General features: G+C 36.7%; 1 protein-coding gene across 1 annotated transcript in view; it reads left to right on the top strand.

Moving 5' to 3' along the window:
• The window catches only part of LOC143245555 (uncharacterized), a 33,247-nt gene that overhangs the window by 1,045 nt on the left and 11,894 nt on the right, over window positions 1-20,308 (top strand). The window contains exons 2-9 of the mRNA XM_076491914.1: window positions 5,071-5,195; window positions 5,908-6,035; window positions 7,799-7,942; window positions 9,168-9,233; window positions 13,097-13,337; window positions 14,643-14,689; window positions 15,984-16,112; window positions 19,090-19,281. Coding sequence (XP_076348029.1) covers window positions 5,071-5,195; window positions 5,908-6,035; window positions 7,799-7,942; window positions 9,168-9,233; window positions 13,097-13,337; window positions 14,643-14,689; window positions 15,984-16,112; window positions 19,090-19,281 — 1,072 coding nt within the window. The remainder of the gene's footprint in view (window positions 1-5,070; window positions 5,196-5,907; window positions 6,036-7,798; window positions 7,943-9,167; window positions 9,234-13,096; window positions 13,338-14,642; window positions 14,690-15,983; window positions 16,113-19,089; window positions 19,282-20,308) is intronic.

Raw genomic sequence — 20,308 nt, 5'->3', positions numbered from 1 at the left:
GGTTATCCCAATGTATCATCAACAAGAATAAGTGTTGTCAGGTCTAGAAGAAAGAGGTACTTTCACGGAGGATAAAAATTAGGTAAAGAAAAGAAGGATCTGAGATTGAATGCCAGTGGTATTTGAGATGAACTGGCTGCAAGTTGGGTTGGAGTTTCCATTCCAACCATTGGTTGAATATTACGTAGTGAAGTCTCAATGGACGAAGAACAAAAGACGTTCTTAGAAAAACAAAATGTCAAGAACAACAATGATTTAAACTTTCCAAATCATCATTTGGATAACGGGCATTAATTATGGATGAAAGTTTTGTAAAATGGCGAAACAAATGGACTATTTTATCATTCTGATAGCACTGCACAACAATTATTTTGAAAAGTTTTGCTTCCTGAAAAGTTTTTGCTGATTGTACCTGGTGGGTATGTACAAATATAGTTTTGGTTTTGCTTCATCACGTAGGAACTCTGAGAAATAGACAGTTAACTGTTTACCGGCAATAACGTATTTAATTGCGTTTATGTTTCTAATACGCTATTAAGTTCAACATAATGAAAAGTGTTTTGCTCTTGATTTTCGTTTGTATTTAATATCCGGTGCATCACATTGCAGTGTCCGGCAGTAGTCAGCAAGCATTGACGGGTTCAAGTTGCTCTGATATCGTTTTTCCATTCTAGCAATGTCCTGGTGAAACCTTTCACCGTGTTCGTCACTGACAGCACCGAAATTTGCGGGGAAGAAGTCCAAGTGTGAGTGGAGGAAATGAATCTTGAGTGACATGTTGCACTTCATTGTTTTGTATGCTTTGAGAAGTTTGTCTTCCAGCTGAATGTAATGTGGGGCTCTGTAATTGCCAAGAAAATTGTCAACAACGTCTCTGAAAGCTTTCTAGGCAATATTTTCTGGCCCAACTAACAGATCTTCAAACCACTTGTCACTCATAACATGTTTGATCTGAGGGCCAACAAAAATGCCCTCTTTGATCTTGGCCTCAGTTATTCTTGGGAACATCCGTCTTAAATAACGAAAACCTTCGCTTTCTTTGTTCATTGCTTTCATGAAATTCTTCATAAGACCCAATTTTATGTGAAGAGCAGGCAAAAAAAAAATCTTTGCGGGGTTGACAAGCAGTTCATGCGCCACATTTTTCTGTCCTGGAACTAACTTTTTATGGAGTGGCCAGCTCTGTCTAGAATAATGTGACTCTTTGGCACGACTGTCCCATTTACAGATGAAACAACAGTACTTTGTATAGCCAAGATTCAGTCCCAGTAACAGAGCAACGACTTTCAGATTTCCACAGATATTCCAGTTGTGCGTGCTGTACTGGATGTGCTTCAGCAACATTTCCATGTTCTCGTAGGTTTCTTTCATGTGTGCTACATGGCCAACAGGTATTGAAGGGTGAACGTTGTCATTGTGTAACAGAACAGCATTGAGGCTTAACATTGATAAATCAATAAAAAGACGCCACTCTTACGGGTCATTATCACAACCCAAAGCAGAGAACAATCCTTCAATGTCAACACAGAAACAGAGACTGTCAACTTGTGCAAATAACTTGGTTATATCATCTTGGCGGCTTCGAAAAACAGAAAATATCGTACCTGGTGACAGCAAACACCATTCCTGCAGTCTCGAACCCAGCAATTTGGCTTTTGCTTTTGACAGACCCAAATCTCTGACCAGATCGTTTAATTCTGACTGTGTTATGGGATGTGGATCGACTGAGGAGCACGGTTCAAAATCCGGGTCAATGTCACTGCCACTTCCCTGCATTGCAGTTTCTTCATCTGGTTCGTCTAAGGTCCATTCCTCTGGTGGTTTCAGAATTGGAAGACTGTCATGTGGCATGGGTCTCATTACTGAAGGCAGATTAGGGTATTCAACTGACTTCTTGTTTTTGGCAGAGAAACCAAACACATTAGTCAAACAGAAGTAACAGTCCGTCACATGGTCTTTCTGTTCTCGCCATATCATCGGGACAGCAAACGGCATTGTCTTTCGAGCGCCTCTGACCTAAGCTCTCAGACAGACAGCACATGTCGCACAACAAATGTGAGGCGCCCATTCATGGTCTTGATCACCAATTTTACAGCCGAAGTACAGATGATATGCTTTCTTCACAAGAGCAGTCATTGAGCGTCTCTGATGAACAAGCGTATATTCGCCACTAATATAGCAGAATGTATCGCGGCTGTTACGACATTGACGAGACATATTGACCGACACCAAACGTCCTGTAAAACGTCTATAACATCTAACTTACTTGTTACAGTGCTACTGAGGCAATGCTATATTCTGAAACAATACGTACACACTATGAGGTCTATATAAATCCAATGAGCAGCATCTGTGTACGCAAGCCACTTTTATAGCCTACTAAGACAGTGTCAAGCTGGCTCCGGCCTGCCCACGCATGCTTGGGCTGCATACTTCTACAGAATAGCTTCCAATCTGGCCTGATTTCATGCCTGGACATGCTGAGACTGCACAAAACATTGTTCATAGGTTTCTTACAGAAACGAAAATTTTTGGACACAAATATAAGAAAAAAACATGACAAAACTGAAGATTTCGATGAAACGGTACGTAATGGACAAATTTGGATGTGATTTTCATGATCAGCAGCCAAAAATCTATAAAGAATACCCAACAGTGTTAAGAAGCAAAAACTTTTTTGTGCAGTGTAGTCGATACGTTTGGATTACAATCAGAGGAAGAGTAAAGAAAAAAATATAAAGCAAGAAGGTGGTAACATCCTTCTGTGGGGCTGTTTGACCTCTAACGGCAACATCCTTCTGTGGGGCTGTTGGACCTCTAACGGTAACATCCTTCTGTGGGGCTATTTAACCTCTAACGGTAACATCCTTCTGTGGGGCTGTTTGACCACTAACGGTAACATCCTTCTGTAGGGCTGTTGGACCTCTAACGGCAACATCCTTCTGTGGGGCTGTTGGACCTCTAACGGTAACATCCTTCTGTGGGGCTATTTAACCTCTAACGGTAACATCCTTCTGTGGGGCTGTTTGACCTCTAACGGTAACATCCTTCTGTAGGGCTGTTGGACCTCTAACGGTAACATCCTTCTGTGGGGCTGTTGGACCTCTAACGGTAACATCCTTCTGTGGGGCTATTTAACCTCTAACGGTAACATCCTTCTGTGGGGCTGTTTGACCTCTAACGATAACATCCTTCTGTGGGGTTGTTTGACCTCTAACAGTAACATCCTTCTGTAGGGCTGTTGGACCTCTAACGGTAACATCCTTCTGTGGGGCTGTTGGACCTCTAACGGTAACATCCTTCTGTGGGGCTATTTAACCTCTAACGGTAACATCCTTCTGTGGGGCTGTTTGACCTCTAACGGTAACATCCTTCTGTGAGCTGTTGGACCTCTAACAATAACATCCTTCTGTGGGGCTGTTTAACCTGTAATGGTGACATCCTTCTATAGAGTTGTTTGACCTGTAATGGTGATATCCTTCTATTGGTCTGTTTCTTCGCTAATGATAATAGAAAAACTCAATTCTCATACATGGAAAATGGATTCTATAGCTTGCCAAAACTATTAGCTAATAATCTGAAATTTTCTGTTGCAAAACACAGCTTATAGCGTATCTGGACGTCCAAACATTACAATGATCCAAAGTATACATCAACATCTACCTCAAAATAGTTGTTCGTTTTGTTATCAAACACGAGGTACACAAAAGACTATTTGTGCTCCACCTACTACGGGTATCGAAACCCGATTTCTAGCACTACAAGTCCGCAGACATACCACTGTGCCATTGGAAGGGAGCTCACAACAGTTAAAGAATAACATCAAGGTTCTGGAATGGTCTAGTCAAAGTCCTGATCTAAATCCAATTGAGAATCTTTGATAACACTTGAAGAACCTATGCGTAAGAGAAGACCTTGGAGTTAAAATAGACTGAAAGAATTTTCCATGACCAAAAATCGCTAAAGAATCATGCTAAAAGCTCATTGGCAAATATGTTAATCGTTTATTCGAGGTTATCATTGTCAAAGTTGCCTTAACTAGGTATTAATTTCATTTTTCTTGTTAGGATATGAATATCTTTGAGTTAGCAAATACAGAGTTTGCAAAACCAAAATTATTCAAATGATTTGTAGAAATCTCTTACTTGGAAATTTTAACCTCATCCAACAAATATACAACTTTTGCTTAAAACAATATTTATCCTATAATTATCTGTTCTTAAGAAATGTTTCGAAATTACACATTACCATTGGGGAATGTAATCTTTTTACGATAAGTGATATTATAAAATTATACATACATGTATATTACTAAAGTCATAGCGGTCACTAATTCGCACTAATCTCGGAGGAAGGGTCAATCCAAATTTAAAATTCTGATTGCATTATAAGATTGGCAGTCAATCCCTTAGCCTGGATGGTGAGTGGCTATTTTCCCACTGGTTATTAGTTCTGATTAAGTGACGGCAACAGATAATTTTAGTAGCTTCAACACAAATACAAAATTCAGTTTAAGATAAAGATTGTTCCATGTTTGAAATTAAGTTTAAAAGAATTGCACAGGTTTTCTTTCAGCCAATACCAAATATGAAATCAGATAAAAGTACAAGGTGTGTGCATTGTAAATAAGGGAAGTATACGTTGAAGGAAATCTTAAGAGTTTTAGTGGTCATTTCCCACTGATTCCAGGGCGGAAGTGTTACACTGTTGAGCGTACCAGGCTGGGGATCAAAAGATCTAGGTTTAAGCATCTCATTCTGCTGAATATGCTCTAATTTCAACCGCGAGTGCGCTACAACCGTGACGATCAATCCTGCTACTCAGTTAAACGTAGTCCGAAAATATAAATTAGGATTACTATGCTTGAACACTATGAGTTTACGACCGGGTCATTTAAGCCGTTTAGGTTGAAAATGTCAAACACCGACCGATCCATTTGAAAATTTTTCAGAAGAGCAAGCGTTATCCATAATTCCTTTGATGTTCAGTACGTCTATTGTCAAAACGCTTTTTGATATAAAATACTGGATTACTAAGCCTAAAATTTTCTAATGCACTGTGGCTCTTTAGATCATCACTTCTAGAAGATAACGGCAGAGACGAAAATATTCCTTTAGAAGATAGATTCGAACCACGCCATCTATATCGACTTCGGGCATGTTTCTTTGACCCAAGTCTCCTGCCTAAAACATCAGGTGAAGAAGTAATTTAATATGAAACACATTTCTTTCCATTTGGTGTTTTTATTGTAAATTCCATTAATAGCTTTACTAAGGAAAGTTTGGTGTGCGCGTTTGCCAGTATATTAATAAAAGTAGCATTGTTCATTTACTAACTTCTTATGTAAGAAGTCGTTGTTAAAATCCTGATCACATTCGGTAATGGTTTTGTCTGTGAAATTTATTTTGAAAACAAGAATATCCAGAAACTTTGAGTTTTCGTAACAAATTACTGTTAATTTGAGAAAAATACATATTTTTAAAGTCGGAAGTGCTTTTACCAGGATCGATCAAAGCACTGAAAGCACGAGTTAAATTTACTAGGAGTAGGCTTAATGTACATTGATTTTGTCAAAAGTAGGTTTAACTTACGTTATCTCTTTACAGAATAGGCTTAACTCTTTTTCTCTGCATATCTAAACATAATTTGTCGTAAGTTAAACGCTTGCGTAGTTGTATATTATTAGTTTCAATTAGTCTTTTTTTTTTTGAGCAGGATTAAATTATTTTCATCGAACCAAAATTAGGCCAAATCAGAATTAATATTTCTTAATATTAATTGACAATAAATATGTTTACATCAAATAATTTGGAGATATAGTTCCATAATTCACCCAACAGTCATTACTATGTTTCTATGCATGCACAAATGAATACCATATAAATAAATTTTATTTTGTATCAACAGCTAATCGACGCATCACTCAACATCGATCTAGAAGCCCCCCACTACCATTGGAATCGTTTGTGTTAGCAGTTAACCGAGTTATGGGTTCTAAGCGTTACCAAAAGGCAGCCATACGTTTCTTTCACCAGGTACGTAGTCAACGCTCTAAGCCTATCAGTACGAGTAAAAGTTGTATGGGCGAAACGAGACAGAATAAAACACTACAAATCAAGAACCCTGTAAAATTAGTTTTATATCTCTTTCTCTCTGCGTATCTAAACATAATTTGTCGTAAGTCAAACGCTTGCGTAGTTATACAATATTAGTTTAAAAATAACCATTTTGGCTAAAAATACTTTAATACTGTTTTATTCAGCAAACTTAAAGCGTCACATAATTTATATAAAGAATATAAAAACAACTGAACCAAAAGTTTTCAATCAACTATAACAAATTCAATATACATGATTCTACACACCACCAGGATACAATAACATGGACGTTATGCGCATGATTGTTGTGTGTGTGAGAGAGAGTTTGTTTGGTTTGTTTTGAATTTCGCGAAAAGCTACTTGAGGGCTATCTGCGCTAACCGTTCCTAATTTAGCAATGTAAGACTAGAGGGAAGGTAGCCAGTCATCACCACCCACTGCCAACTCTTTTACCAACGAATAGTGGGATTAACCATAACATTATGACGCTCTCACAGCTGAAAGGGCGAGCATGTTTGGTGTGACGGGGATTCCGAACCCTCGACCCTCAGATTACGAGTCGAGTGCCTCAACCATCTGGCCATGCCAAATCGTGTGAAAGAGATGAAACACGCTCTATTTAATTCTGTGCGAAATTTTATTTTCGCTACTTCTACCTCACTGACAGAAGGATGAACATATTTTTATTTTATTTTGCAGGGAAAAATAAAAAATAAAACTGAAAAATATAAGTTATTAAACTTTATGTCAATTTTATTATAAAAAAAAAGAAAGTTTTGTCTCACACAAAAACTGTCCATATTTCGCTTTCGTTACTTGTAAAACTTCGCTCGTTTCACCCTTCTTATGGCTTTTCCGACGAACTGAAATAGAATTCCACATTCGTAATACATTAAATGGATCATACGTCACACGAAACGAACCAATCCACAAGTCCTCCCGTTCTGCATATTTTTACCGAGAAATAAGATGTTATCCTTGAAATGAATTGATGGGAAATGATTTTTTGTGTTTTTATCTATTCCTTTTTCGTTTACACATTATCACTTGACAAAGGTCATAAAGGTTGGTTTGATCCTCATCCAACAAAATTTTTGAAAACAGTGATCTTTATTTTGAGTACTAGTACATTTATGTATTTTTATTCTACTTTTAATGTTAATTATGCTAAGAAAAGCAAAACTTTTGATCCTCATCCAACAAAATTTTTGAAAACAGTGATCTTTATTTTGAGTACTAGTACATTTATGTATTTTTATTCTACTTTTAATGTTAATTATGCTAAGAAAAGCAAAACTTTGAACAGTTACTTATCTCTTCTTACAAACGAGTTTTTATTTCACCATCGAACGAACAAATATTGCATATAGTTTAATCTATAGTAAACGAGCGTTTCATACTTTTAACAACAAAACAGCTATACAATGATTTATGTTGTAATATCCGTTCCTAAATTAAGTTAGGGCAACGAACATTTAATTTACTCCACTCACGACATCTACATTCGTGTCTAGCATGTTATACCAATTACATACACACTGTTCAGACTAATAACTAATCCATAATCAAGATTTACTAAATTATTAGAATGTGTCTGACTTTTTCCAGTTAACCGACCCTCACTCTGTGACACTCGCCAATTAAAGTCGATAAAATGAAAACTATAACAAAATAAAAACTTCAATAAACATTTTCAACAGGTCGAAGAATTTTCTGATAGGGAGAGTTTTATTACTTGGGAGGACGTACTGGACTATTTGCAACAGCGAATGAAGAAAGCCGAACCGTGGCTGATACCACCTCTAAGTACGAATTACGAATACAAGTACTTCCCTCATACCAAGGTGAGCCACGAATGTCAACTTTAACGCGATTATCGCGCGCTATTTTAGTTTCTAAATTTTCACTTATCAAAATTATACACATACACATGTATAGTGCAAGATCGTAAGAAATGGTAAGGTTAGTCAGGCTCTGACCGGCCAGTTTTTCATGACACGTATAGCTTCGACTTATGTAATAAAACTTTAATTCAATATATTACGTTGTGTGTATTCACTATTTGTAGTTAAAATGACTCAAGGTTCAATCTCATCACAGTAAATCTTCAAAGTTTTTTTTGGGGGGAGGAAGGGGGGTGTCTCCAAACCCATCTAGAAATAGTATTCTTTATACGGATCGTATGTCACATTGTTTAGCTGTAGACCCAATCACTCCAGTCCAAGATTACTTCCTACGACAATATAATATCATTATTTTCTCAATAACAATACATATATTTTGTGTGTAGTGATACAATATCTAGTGAGTTGAGAAAAAAAAAAAAGAGTTCCTACACCATTTGACGACACTGTAAACTATGTAGAATTCTAGAAACTGACGAGAGATCGACTAGGAACTAGCATTAAAAAGTTTCGTAACTAGTAGAACGGGTTGTTTAATAGACAAGAAATGTCGTTAGAATTTGTCAGAATTACCATTAAACCACAGGGAAATTTTCGTTGTTATTATGAGCAAATCTGTACAAGGTTTTTAAAATTATGAACCCTAATATTTATCGCCGAGCTACAGGGGCTAAATAGATGAAAATAAAAATAATTAGTGTTACCAACTTATTTCTGTGATGTAACCATACACAACGAACACTCAGGACTGGCTTCAGGTTTCTTTATATTAACCTCAACAATACTGAGGCTCTCTCTAAACTACTGGCTAGAGGGAAGGTCAGCAACACCTACCACCAAACAATGAGGGTTTGACTATCACACTTATAATGTACAGCTTAAGCCGGGGAGAATATCTTGACTCATTGCAAGGACTCGAGCCCGGGACACTATCTCTGAAATAAAGTTTAGCCACAGGGTCAACACATGCCTATTTCGGTTCCCCACCATATGTAATATTATCTTTCATCTAAACTTGCTGTTTTTTATTTTCATTTGAATCCCTGTTTGATTTTGTTCTTATACAGTTTAAAGCTTCTAACTTTATGTTTCCAAATGCTAGTTAACACTTGATAAACCACTAATCAAGTAACGAAGTAAAATTATTAACACTTCTCTCCCTCAGACGGAATACGTGGCCAAGATTATTCTAATTCCGCCACCATCAAAAGTGTACATCGTCGTAGGAAAGGTATGGTAGAAAAATGTCTGATGAAACGATCAATAATAGGGCTTGAGCAAAGAAGTCAGGTTAAGTTTAGCTCTGTTAACAAAAGTTACAGTCCATCTATGTCCAGTGTTTGTAGCAAGATAACTTGTGTTTATTACATTATGTAGTGTTCTATACTTGTAACAGGATAACATTGGAAACTTCTTGTCTCTTCCAATATGTAAGTAACGTGTGTTTATTACATCATGCAATGTTCTGTCTTTGTAACTGGATAACACTAGAAACGTGCAGTCTCTTCCAATATGTAAGTAACGTGTGTTTATTGCATCATGTAATGTTCTGTCTTTGTAACTGGATAACACTAGTAACTTGCTGTCTCTTCCGATGTGTAAGTAACGTGTGTTTATTGCATCATGTAATGTTCTGTCTTTGTAACTGGATAACACTAGAAACTTGCTGTCTCTTCCAATATGTAAGTAACGTGTGTTTATTGCATCATGTAATGTTCTGTCTTTGTAACTGGATAACACTAGTAACTTGCAGTCTCTTCCAATATGTAAGTAACGTGTGTTTATTGCATCATGTAATGTTCTGTCTTTGTAACTGGATAACACTAGAAACTTGCTGTCTTTTCCAATATATAAGTAACGTGTGTTTATTGCATCATGTAATGTTTTGTCTTTGTAACTGGATAACACTAGAAACTTGCTGTCTTTTCCAATATGTAAGTAACGTGTGTTTATTGCATCATGTAATGTTTTGTGTTTGTAACTGGATAATACTAGAAACTTGCTGTCTCTTCCAAGGCTAGGAAACTTGGGTTTATTGCATCATGTAATGTTCTGACTTTGTAACTCAGGAGTCACCAAACTTTTTTTCACAGGGGCCCAGATTAGTTGGGGAATAAGAAGTACGGGCCACATGATCATTATGTTCAATACTCATAAGCTAGAACGAAAGCTCTATGTAAAAGACTTAACACTAAGTTTAGGATGCCACATTAGCCAAGTGTGAGTAGCATGCAACACACACATATAATAAGAAACAAACCTAAATACAACCAACATTTTTATTTACCAAAAGGGTATTAAAGAAGGTGACATTAGCAAAAACAATTGTCACATCGTACATAGTGAGTACATATCTGAATTTCACTAAGCCGCAAAAATGTTAGAGATTTTTGAAATTGGCGTTTGGCTTTCAAAATATCTTCAATGTTCGGTTTTGAATTGCTGAAACCAAACATTAGAATTGCTTTCAAATGTTCATCAGTCAACCTTGATCGATGTACTGACTTCGCATACTTCATTTTTGAAAATGCTTGTTCGCAGACATAAGTTGTTCCGAACACTGATGCCATACCAGATGCGAACTGCTTCAGCTTTGTAAAATCATTTTCAGGTATGCAGCTGTAAAATTCAATAAGTTGCCCCTCTCTGTGTTTTGCTTTCAACAAGTCATTTCCTTCCAAATCGATGACCTCCAGCTGAAGTTCCACTGGCACGTCATCAATGATACAATCAAAAGGATTCTGAAAAACGAGAATGTCACTTTCGATTCTGTCGAGATCTAAAATCTCTCTAAAAATGCTTATTTAAATCACCAATAATCTTTTTCTGTAACTCTAGGTTGACATCTTCTGTGATTCCAACATGAAACTCATTGAAACACTGAAAATGAGAGAGGTTTTCTCCTTCCAAATGTGCTTCAACCAATGACAACTTTCTCCGAAATCCTTTAATGATTCTTTAGAGATCACAGACAAGGTTATTCTTCCCCCGAAGTTTCAAGTTCAATTCATTCATGTGGGATGTGATGTCAACCAAAAATGACAACTTTGACAACCAGGTTAGATCCGACAGAAGTGGATCGGCTCTATATTTCTCGATAAGAAGTATATCTATTTCTCTTCTCAGCTTATAAAAACGAGACAAGACTTTACCGCAGCTGAGCCACCTCACCGCTATGTGATGAGGTAAGCCACAGGAATCTGAATCAATTTCTTCAAGAAACGCCTTGAACTGGCGATGATTAAGTGCATGACCCCAAATGAAGTTCACTGCAGAAATGACTGGTTTCCGTACGCAAGAAATATCCAAGTCTTTTCCACAGAGTGCTTGCTGATGTATGATGCAGTGTATGAACAGAGCGCTTGGTAGTTGAAGATCTTCCAACTGTTTCCTGATCAGCCCCACCAGACCCTTCTTTACTCCAGCCATGTTTTTTCCTCCATCAACTGTTACACCTCTAAGCTGATTCCCCTGAAGGCTACAGTCTTGCAAAGTTTTATGCACTTCCATGAAAATGTTTTCTCCACTTGTTCTTCCGTGCATGCTGCAAACTGATGCCAACTCTTCCGTGATCTGAAAGTCCAAATTAACTCCACGAATGAACACGAGAAGTTGTGACGTACTCGAGAGATCAGTAGACTCATCCAGTGCCAGAGAATACCATAGGAAGTTTCTAGATATTTGGCGTATCTGTAATGCGATGTTCTCTCCAAGTTCTTCTGCTCTTCGTACAACTGAAGTTGCTGAAAGGCTGATACTTTCAAAGAAATTGGCTTTTTCAGGACACAGCTCATTTGCTGCTTCCATCATACACTCTTTGATGAAGTTGCCGTCGGTAAAAGGTTTTCCTCACTCTGCCATCTTATGCACTATTTTGTAACTTGTACGAGTGACAGATTCATTTTCAGCAAACTTTCTCGTGAGGAGATTCTTTTGAGATTCAAAAACACGTTTCATGGATTCATGTCTCAGAAAGGAACTTTCCTGAAAATTTCAAATATGTTGATAGATGTTTTGTTTCATAGTGACGCCAAAGATTGTACTCTTTCAAAACGGCAACACTTTCGGTGCATATCACACAAGTAGTTTTCTGGTTTTTTGTTTCCACAAAGAAGTACTTTTCTCCCTATTCTTCATTGAAAGCACGACACTCAGAGGCCACTTTTCTTCTTTTAAAAGCAGCCATAACGATGGATGAAAAAAAAAAAACAGGATCTGAAAACGAAAAACACAGAACGCTGTGAGAAAAGTATTGTACTTGTCCAAGAACGCACAAACAAAATATATTGAAACGTATGTTTGCCACGACACTTACCTGAGATCGAGTTACAAAAAAGCGCATAACCCGACTACTAAGAGATATGAGCTTGCTGAAGCGGTAATCCTAGGCCGTTGAATTTACAAGACGAGTCGATAGGACGAGGGTTAAGTCTGTACTTGTTTTCGAAATCCTAATGCTTTCATAGATACTAGCCTCAATGTGAATAAAGGGCAGCAAGAATGAAAGAAGAATTTTCCTATTGGTTAAAAATGCGCGTGACAGCCTTGTTTCTTTTTATCATAACGTCTTGTGTTTGCCAGCTTAAAGCGACCATCGGTGTGATTTATTTTATGACAGTCAGACATTTGATGAAATGTCACTTTTTATTTCCAAGCAGCTAACTGCTGGCGGGCCGGACAAAATGACCTCGAGGGCCGTAGTTTGGTGACCCCTGTTGTAACTGAATAACACTAGAAACTTGTTGTCTCTTTGTCTCACGTAAGTAACGTGTGTTTATTACATCATGTAATGTTCTGTCTTTGTAACTGAATAACACTAGAAACGTGCTGTCTCTTCCAATATGTAAGTAACGTGTGTTTATTACATCATGTAATGTTCTGTCTTTGTAACTGAATAACACTAGAAACGTGCTGTCTCTTCCAATATGTAAGTAACGTGTGTTTATTACATCATGTAATGTTCTGTCTTTGTAACTGAATAACACTAGAAACGTGCTGTCTCTTCCAATATGTAAGTAACGTGTGTTTATTGCATCATGTAATGTTCTATCTTTGTAACTGGATAACACTAGAAACTTGCTGTCTTTTCCAAAGCTTGGGAATGTAGGAATTACAGAACAGAATTTGAAACTCCAGAATCAGTACGACCTGGATATTGAAGATCGACTAATGACGACAGACGGGACGGCCTCTTCAAAGCGTTTTACTCCAGCTTCTGTTACTGATGCAGTTTATATGAGCACCTGTAAATTCTATGCTGTGTCAACGACGAACAGTTGCATCCATTTTATAGATATTTCAGCCAGCACCCATGTGGAAGTCTTTCGTTTATACGGTGAGACATAGCATAGTTGGTATGATTAGACGTAGCATAGTTTATACGGTGAGGCAAAACAACGCTTATAAGGTGTGAAATTTTAACTACGGAAAATTAAAAGCATTAATTTCTGAAATAATTAGGCTTAGATGTCCCTGTGTTGACAGAAGTATTACTTTAAATATAAACATGTTCTTTGCAAGTAACACTATAAAACAAAATTTTTACTTTTACTTGTTCCTGAGCAGAAAATGTTATTTCTCAATTGCTTATGCCTAAAGTAGATGGAAAAAGACCTATTTTTCTCTTCTAACTTTGCTTTTGTGACCTGGTAACGTATAACGAAGACATTATGGGAGACTATATTTGGAGGCTGGATACGTGAAAGTGATTTACATTACAGTCGCAAATATCGAAAAACTACTCACTTCTAAACATGTTTGTTCATTTGTGTTTAACTTTAGTATAAATACATGTAAATCTTGATTCAAAAATGTTGTTTTATTCAGACCTTATGTAAATGAAAATGTGCAAATAGAAAATAAGCTAATTTCTAAATTTCATTATCCAGGTCACAAAAGCAAAGTTTGAAGGGAATAATGGCTATTTTCTGTACTTTTACAACGTAAGCAATTAAGAAATAACACATACTATTCAGGAACAAAAGTTGTGTTACGTAGTGTAATAGAAGTACAACGAAAACTTTATTTTCTAGTTATTTAACATCAGTATAATTTCTCTAGGTAAAATAACTGGTCTTATACATAGTTCCTAGTTTTTACCCATCTGTTGTCTCAATTAACTACTAGCTAGTTTCTTATCTCTATCTATTTTAAAACTACATGGTGTTCGGAAAGTCACTGTGCACTTGTATATTTATTAACAGACATGTTTCAATATAGAATACAGGAGGTAAATATGAATGACAATTATAAACAATGTTGAAAGTGACCCACTTTGGCATCAATACAGGCCTGGATCCTTCTTATTTTGTTTCACCGCTATCAGTTGTTGGCTTGAAATAGACTGAATAAAATATGATTACAAAACTGCACAGTGACTTTCCGAACACCCTGTAGAATGATACAAGTACTCTTGGTTAAATGTGCCCGGATTAGTTTTGATGGAGGTAGTTTTGTGATTAGTTTTGATGGAGGTAGTTTAGCTGTTCATCTTTATTATCCATTTCCTTTTTAGTTTTATTTCATTTTTCCTTTGTGGTTTTTCCTTTTGACTTGTTAACCATATAAAGTAATGCATCTAATATCTATCAAAACCTTTAAAACAATGATTTTTAACTGGGTTTGTCTTTCTTTAACTTAGGCCTTCCACAGGTGCCTTTATGCATGGACTACTGGGTTAGGAAAGAAGTAAGTCCTGTTTATTCTTATTTTTCTGTAATGTACCGCCAGTATTTATGTAACAAATAAACCTTTCATAAAACCACCTTCTGTGACAAGGTTACTAAGGTAAAACAAATAATATGAAACACACACAAGGTAGTTCGTTACAGTTGTAGCATTGAAACGTTTCATACTCGTGACCTGTACTGACTTTCAACATACATATAAAATGTTCTAACCAATAGAGGTCCCCCCCCCTAGGATCAACAAACATCGCAATATAAAATCTTCTTCACACACTTTCTTCTGATCTTACTAGTTTAAAAATTGGCAGCAGTGCTGTCATCTAGTGCGTAATCGCCTCTTATTTGTCATTCAAGAGACAAGTTCGGTTTCTTTTGAAGACTTACTAATACGAATATAGCAGCAGTGCTACTATCTAGTGGCTGACTAAGTTAATAATTTACAGGGTTATCGTTTTTAAATACGTGGCGTTTGAAAACAAGATGAACAAAACTGTAGTCATACCTTATTTGTCACGTAGCTATTTAACGCAAATCAATATGATGGTTGCGTCATGTCTAATTTCTTGCGAATTTCACTTAATAAAAGTGTCGTTTCTCGTGTATCAAATTTAACATATTTAAGACATTAAACGCTTCACTGCCTTGTAATGACAGAAATCTCCTTCAAAGATATTTATCATCTGGACAAATTAATATTACATAATTTAACATATATTAGCGAATGATATGAAATTTTCGTTAAAAACACATGAAATATCTTTAGTTTCTATTCAGGTTTTTTGCTTCGACGTCATTGTATTTTTACAACTGTTGATAATACATTAATATAAAGTATTTCATTCATTATTGAAAACTGATCAAATATAAGCTGAGATTTCTAATCATCCATCTAGTGGTTGGTCTTGAAACTACACTATTGCTAATTAGCACTTTGTTTTAATAATTCTGTAATCAATGTTTACTTCTGGGAGACTCGTGCTGAAAGCAAAATTTCTCCGTAATTATCGACTTGCTGTTAAACCAAAGGTTAAATCCCATAAACTGGTTTAAATTCTGTAGCAACACAAGTCAGTAGCGACTGACTACTAAATTTACCTTCTCAAAACGGTTTCAATCCTGTAGCAACAGGAATCAGCAATGACTGTCTGAAAAGTCCGATTAAAGCTTTACTAACACGTTGCTCCACCTGTAGTTCGGTTCTGTACAGACGATCAAGTGGACACTTCAGTCTGGAGATAGGTGGTCAGCAACAGGAATTACTACCTATTTTTTAACGCGTGCTCTCTTAAATTCAGGATAACGGAGAAGCAAGACTACTGACCGGAAGTGGAAATGGAAACGTTGTCATTTTCTTCTTTCTTCAGCCTATGACGTCATTATTTTATCGACAAAACATGGAAGGTGTGGAACGAATTTCATTTTCGGTAAGGCAACCATTATTCTACCGTACACAACCTCGTGAGAAAAACAAAACGTTTTAATCACTTAAGGTTAATTAACATGTAACTACAAGCGTAACAGTAATCGGGTAGTTTTCTCATAGAATTATGGTTTTCTATTAACTAATAACATTTTGACTCAAGAGGTCAGCACCAGTCACGTCCCATGATTACCTCTATATATTTTATACAAAACGTTGTTTTAGTAAATATTACTTAGGCTTTTTAAAATCGAATTAAAGTTGTTTCTTGTTTTGGTACAAAACATTACATTAAGATATGATCTACATGTGAGAGTAAATTATACGTCTTCTGAGAATATAAACATTAGCTCTTCCTTCCTAGGGGTGTGTCTGAAATTTTTTTTTTAGGGGGAGGCATAGGGTAAAAAAGTTTTTATGGAGGGAGCGACAACAGAAAAAATAATAGTTTCATGTCAGTCGACCTCGTACTGTAGAGAATTTGAAAATCAAAAAATACATCTCAGGTTTGCCCTGCTGGAAATAGCGAGTACAACTCTCAAATGAGGGTTTCGCCTTAAATCACCCCCAGTGTCCACACCCCTGATGTTCGGAGTAAAAAATAATCCTTTACCTTAAACCTATCTGTAAAATAACAGGTGCAAGTTCTAGCTGACGGAGAGAGAGAGAGAGAGTAGGCCTAGCTAGTCGTGTCTGGTTTTGTTACTGACCCCTTTCTCCACTTGTTTTAAAGTTCAGGTTTTACAACAGTCAGTGTAAAGTTTCTACATAAAGATTGCAGGAAATCAGAGAAGGAGCAACTTATGGGATTCTACTGGTAACTAACGGGATTCGATAAGTAATCAATCAATCGGGTTATAGTGCTAATTAATCAGAATAGTTGCTTTTGGACCCATAATTAACTTGGTGTAGAAATAGTTTGGAACAAATGCGTTTAACGGCTGTTGAGGTAATCGATAATGTTAAGAATAAAACTCGAAATTACCTTCATATGTAATACTGTATCTGCTGGTGATCATGGACAAAGCCCCTTTATTTGTGGGGTGAGTGGGGTTAATGGCTGAATTTTCCCTACAGAATGGCCCGGCATGGCTAGGTGGTTAAGGCATTCGACTCGTAATCCGAGGGTCGCGGGTTCGAATCTTCATTACACCAAAACACTCTAGCCATTTTAGCCGTGGGAGCGTTATGATGTGATGGTCAATCCCACTATTCGTTGGTAAAAAGAGTAGCCCAAGAGTTAGTCTTACGCTGCTAAATTAGGGACGGCTAGCGCAGATAGCCCTCGTGTAGCTTTGCGCGAAATTCAAAACAAACCAAACCCTACAGAATAGGTGTTGTCGGGGTATGGAAAGTGTTGTGTTTCTCTCCCCGATTTAAACAGTGTATTTAAAATAGATTTAGGAATTTTATATTCACGTTGTCAAATTTTTCTAGGCGCCTCGTTTTTATCTAATAACTCGTCCCAACAAAAAGTTGTACATTTTCCTCACGAGTCCCTCTCTCCCCCTGCTGAAAGTTGTACATTTTCCTCACGAGTCCCTCTCTCCCCCTGCTGAAAGTTGTACATTTTCCTCACGAGTCCCTCTCCCCCTGCTAAAAGTTGTACATTTTTCTCACGAGTCCCTGTCCCCCTGCTGAAAAACAACGGAAAAAATTTTCCCAACATAATTCACAAAAAAATTGGATTTTATGCTGAGAAATGGAATATTGTTGGGGCCGCACCACTCACTCGCTTCCTTTCCCTTTCAACGTTCCTGTTGATAATATGTATAATAAACAAGACATATCACACATGCCTGAAAGAAATGGGCTGTTGTCTTTCGAAGTTGAAAAAACGAACACGGGATGATGAGCCCTTGTTGGAAACCCATAAAGCCAACAGCTATAAAAAGAAGATAGTCCAGAGTTATATTACTGCAGCACTATAGAAAAGTGTTCTAACGAACCCAAAATAAACAATAAATTCTATAGCTCAGCAAGGAGCAAGTAAAAACAGACGGAACAAAACGAACGGTTCTAAAACTCCCCATTTTTTTTAAACGGTCATGACACTTGCCCCTGAAAATGTTAAATTCACAAACTCATGATGTTTTTATAATTTTTTTTTTTTTATTCTGTAGTAGTCTATCTTAGTAACTTATTTGGTAAGGCTCATTTTACTGCACCATTGCTAGCAGTTAGGCCTACTTGTACAAGATAATATTTAACACCAGATAAACGCTCCGAGATTGAGTAACGTGACCTGTTATCTTGTACTAGTTAATATTTTACTTGCAGCTCCGACTTTTAGTCAGTACCGGCTCTTCGGATAGGTGGCACGTGTCCCCATATACAGGATGCCCACTTCAACGGGCGTCAAAATCGACATTGCAACTAGCATTTATTATCAAATTTTTCAGGGGGTGCCGAATATAAAAGTCGCACAGCCCACGACCGTCATCCGAAACTCTAATTTCTGGCTTGCGTTACCGCTTTATTAAACGTTGTTTGAGGACAGTTTGATACACTTGTGTTTAAAAAGCTGTTCACTAACGCTACCAACCCGCGGCTTCCTAGTTTATCATAATTAAACAGCAAGCTTAGCTTTATGACCGAAAATATCGTTAACACCGAGAGTAACCACTTGACGAAACAGAGAATTATATATTATTTTTTAAAAAGAAAAACGTAGTGCATACTCATGTAACACCAACAACCAAACAGATTCTACAACTATGTGAGGCCTACTTTACAAACCTTTCTCTTCAAAACACTGACAATGAGCCGTGGACTCGACGAAACTAGTCTACTGCAGTGGGGTTTTCCAATAAAAGAACAAGATAGGCTTTCATGTCGGTTTTCTTCATGAAATCCAAGAATCATGTAGACTTATACATGTTTGATTTATTCAATAAGTAGTTTACTTTGATAAGAACTTTGTGAATATAATCTTCTTAACGTACAATATTTTACATCCATTTCTTCGTAACTTTGTGAAGGATTTAGACAAATACCACAGAAAATACACAACCATCCGAGTACTCGAAGGAGTGCACAAAACATCCATCTACCGACTCATCTATAATGCTGAGAATGAGAAAATAATCACGTGTGCACAAGACAGTCAACGCTCCCTAGTGATGCAGGATGTATGGAACAAAAACAAACCGTATATTTTTTCCATACTTAAAGTAAGTCTTAACTGCAATTTCTTCCCAGGTTCTTAAGCTTTATCATCATTACTTTTAAAATGTTTTGAATTTAAAAAGGTTAAATATATCTATAAGTGATGTATAACAGACGAGTTTGTAAATTTGAAAAATATGTATATAAAACGTAAACTAATCAACAACACCTACCACCAACTGTTTGGACACTCTAATTTAATAATAGGATTTGACAGCTATTCTTACAACTAAGCTGTGGCACCTACGTGAGGAAAATGATCTGTGTGTGTGTGTGTGTGTAGCAAAAAAAAGAAGACTCAAATCTTGGACTCTCAGTTGGCACACTAACCACTAGGCCACCAGATCTGGTCTAAAAAATCTTGTTTATTTCATCACAGATAATTTTCCACATCTATCACTCATAATACACTTATCTTCACAAATATGCATATTCTAAAATAAAACCTCCATAGTTCAAAATAATTTCCACTAGGTGGATTTTTACAATAGAGAAATATCTTTGTCTTCAACCTAAACTGTTATAGGCTCAACCTTTGGTTTTGTTTGTTTTGAATATCGCGCAAAACAACACGAGAATTATCTGCGCTATCTGTCCTTAATTTTGCAGTATAAGACTAGAGGGAAAGCAGCTACTCGTCACCACTCACCGCCAACTCTTGAGCTATTCTTTTACCAACGAATAGTGGGATTGACCGTAACATTATAACTCCACAACGGCTGAAAGAGCGAGCATATTGTGTGACAGGGAGGCTCAACCTTTCTAAATTTATCAGTGTTATGATTTTACATTCTGTAACTGAGCGAACTAGTTGCTTTAGAAGAGAGGAATCCTTAGTAGAAATTAGATACCCTAGAACTGAATCGTCATCGCTGATGTCATTAAATAAAATACCTCCAACTATTCTCAGAGATCAACAAAAAATGAAATCTGCTAATTAAATGTTTCAGATATTTATGATACTAATCCTTTACAATACATTCCAGTCTCTTTTTAATGTACGTGTTTCTACTAATAAAAATTCATGGGCAG

Source organism: Tachypleus tridentatus, chromosome 2 (genome assembly GCF_004210375.1).
Source record: "Tachypleus tridentatus isolate NWPU-2018 chromosome 2, ASM421037v1, whole genome shotgun sequence".
NCBI classification, from domain to species: Eukaryota; Metazoa; Arthropoda; class Merostomata; order Xiphosura; family Limulidae; genus Tachypleus; species Tachypleus tridentatus.
This window is presented reverse-complemented; position numbering and strand designations above follow the sequence as displayed.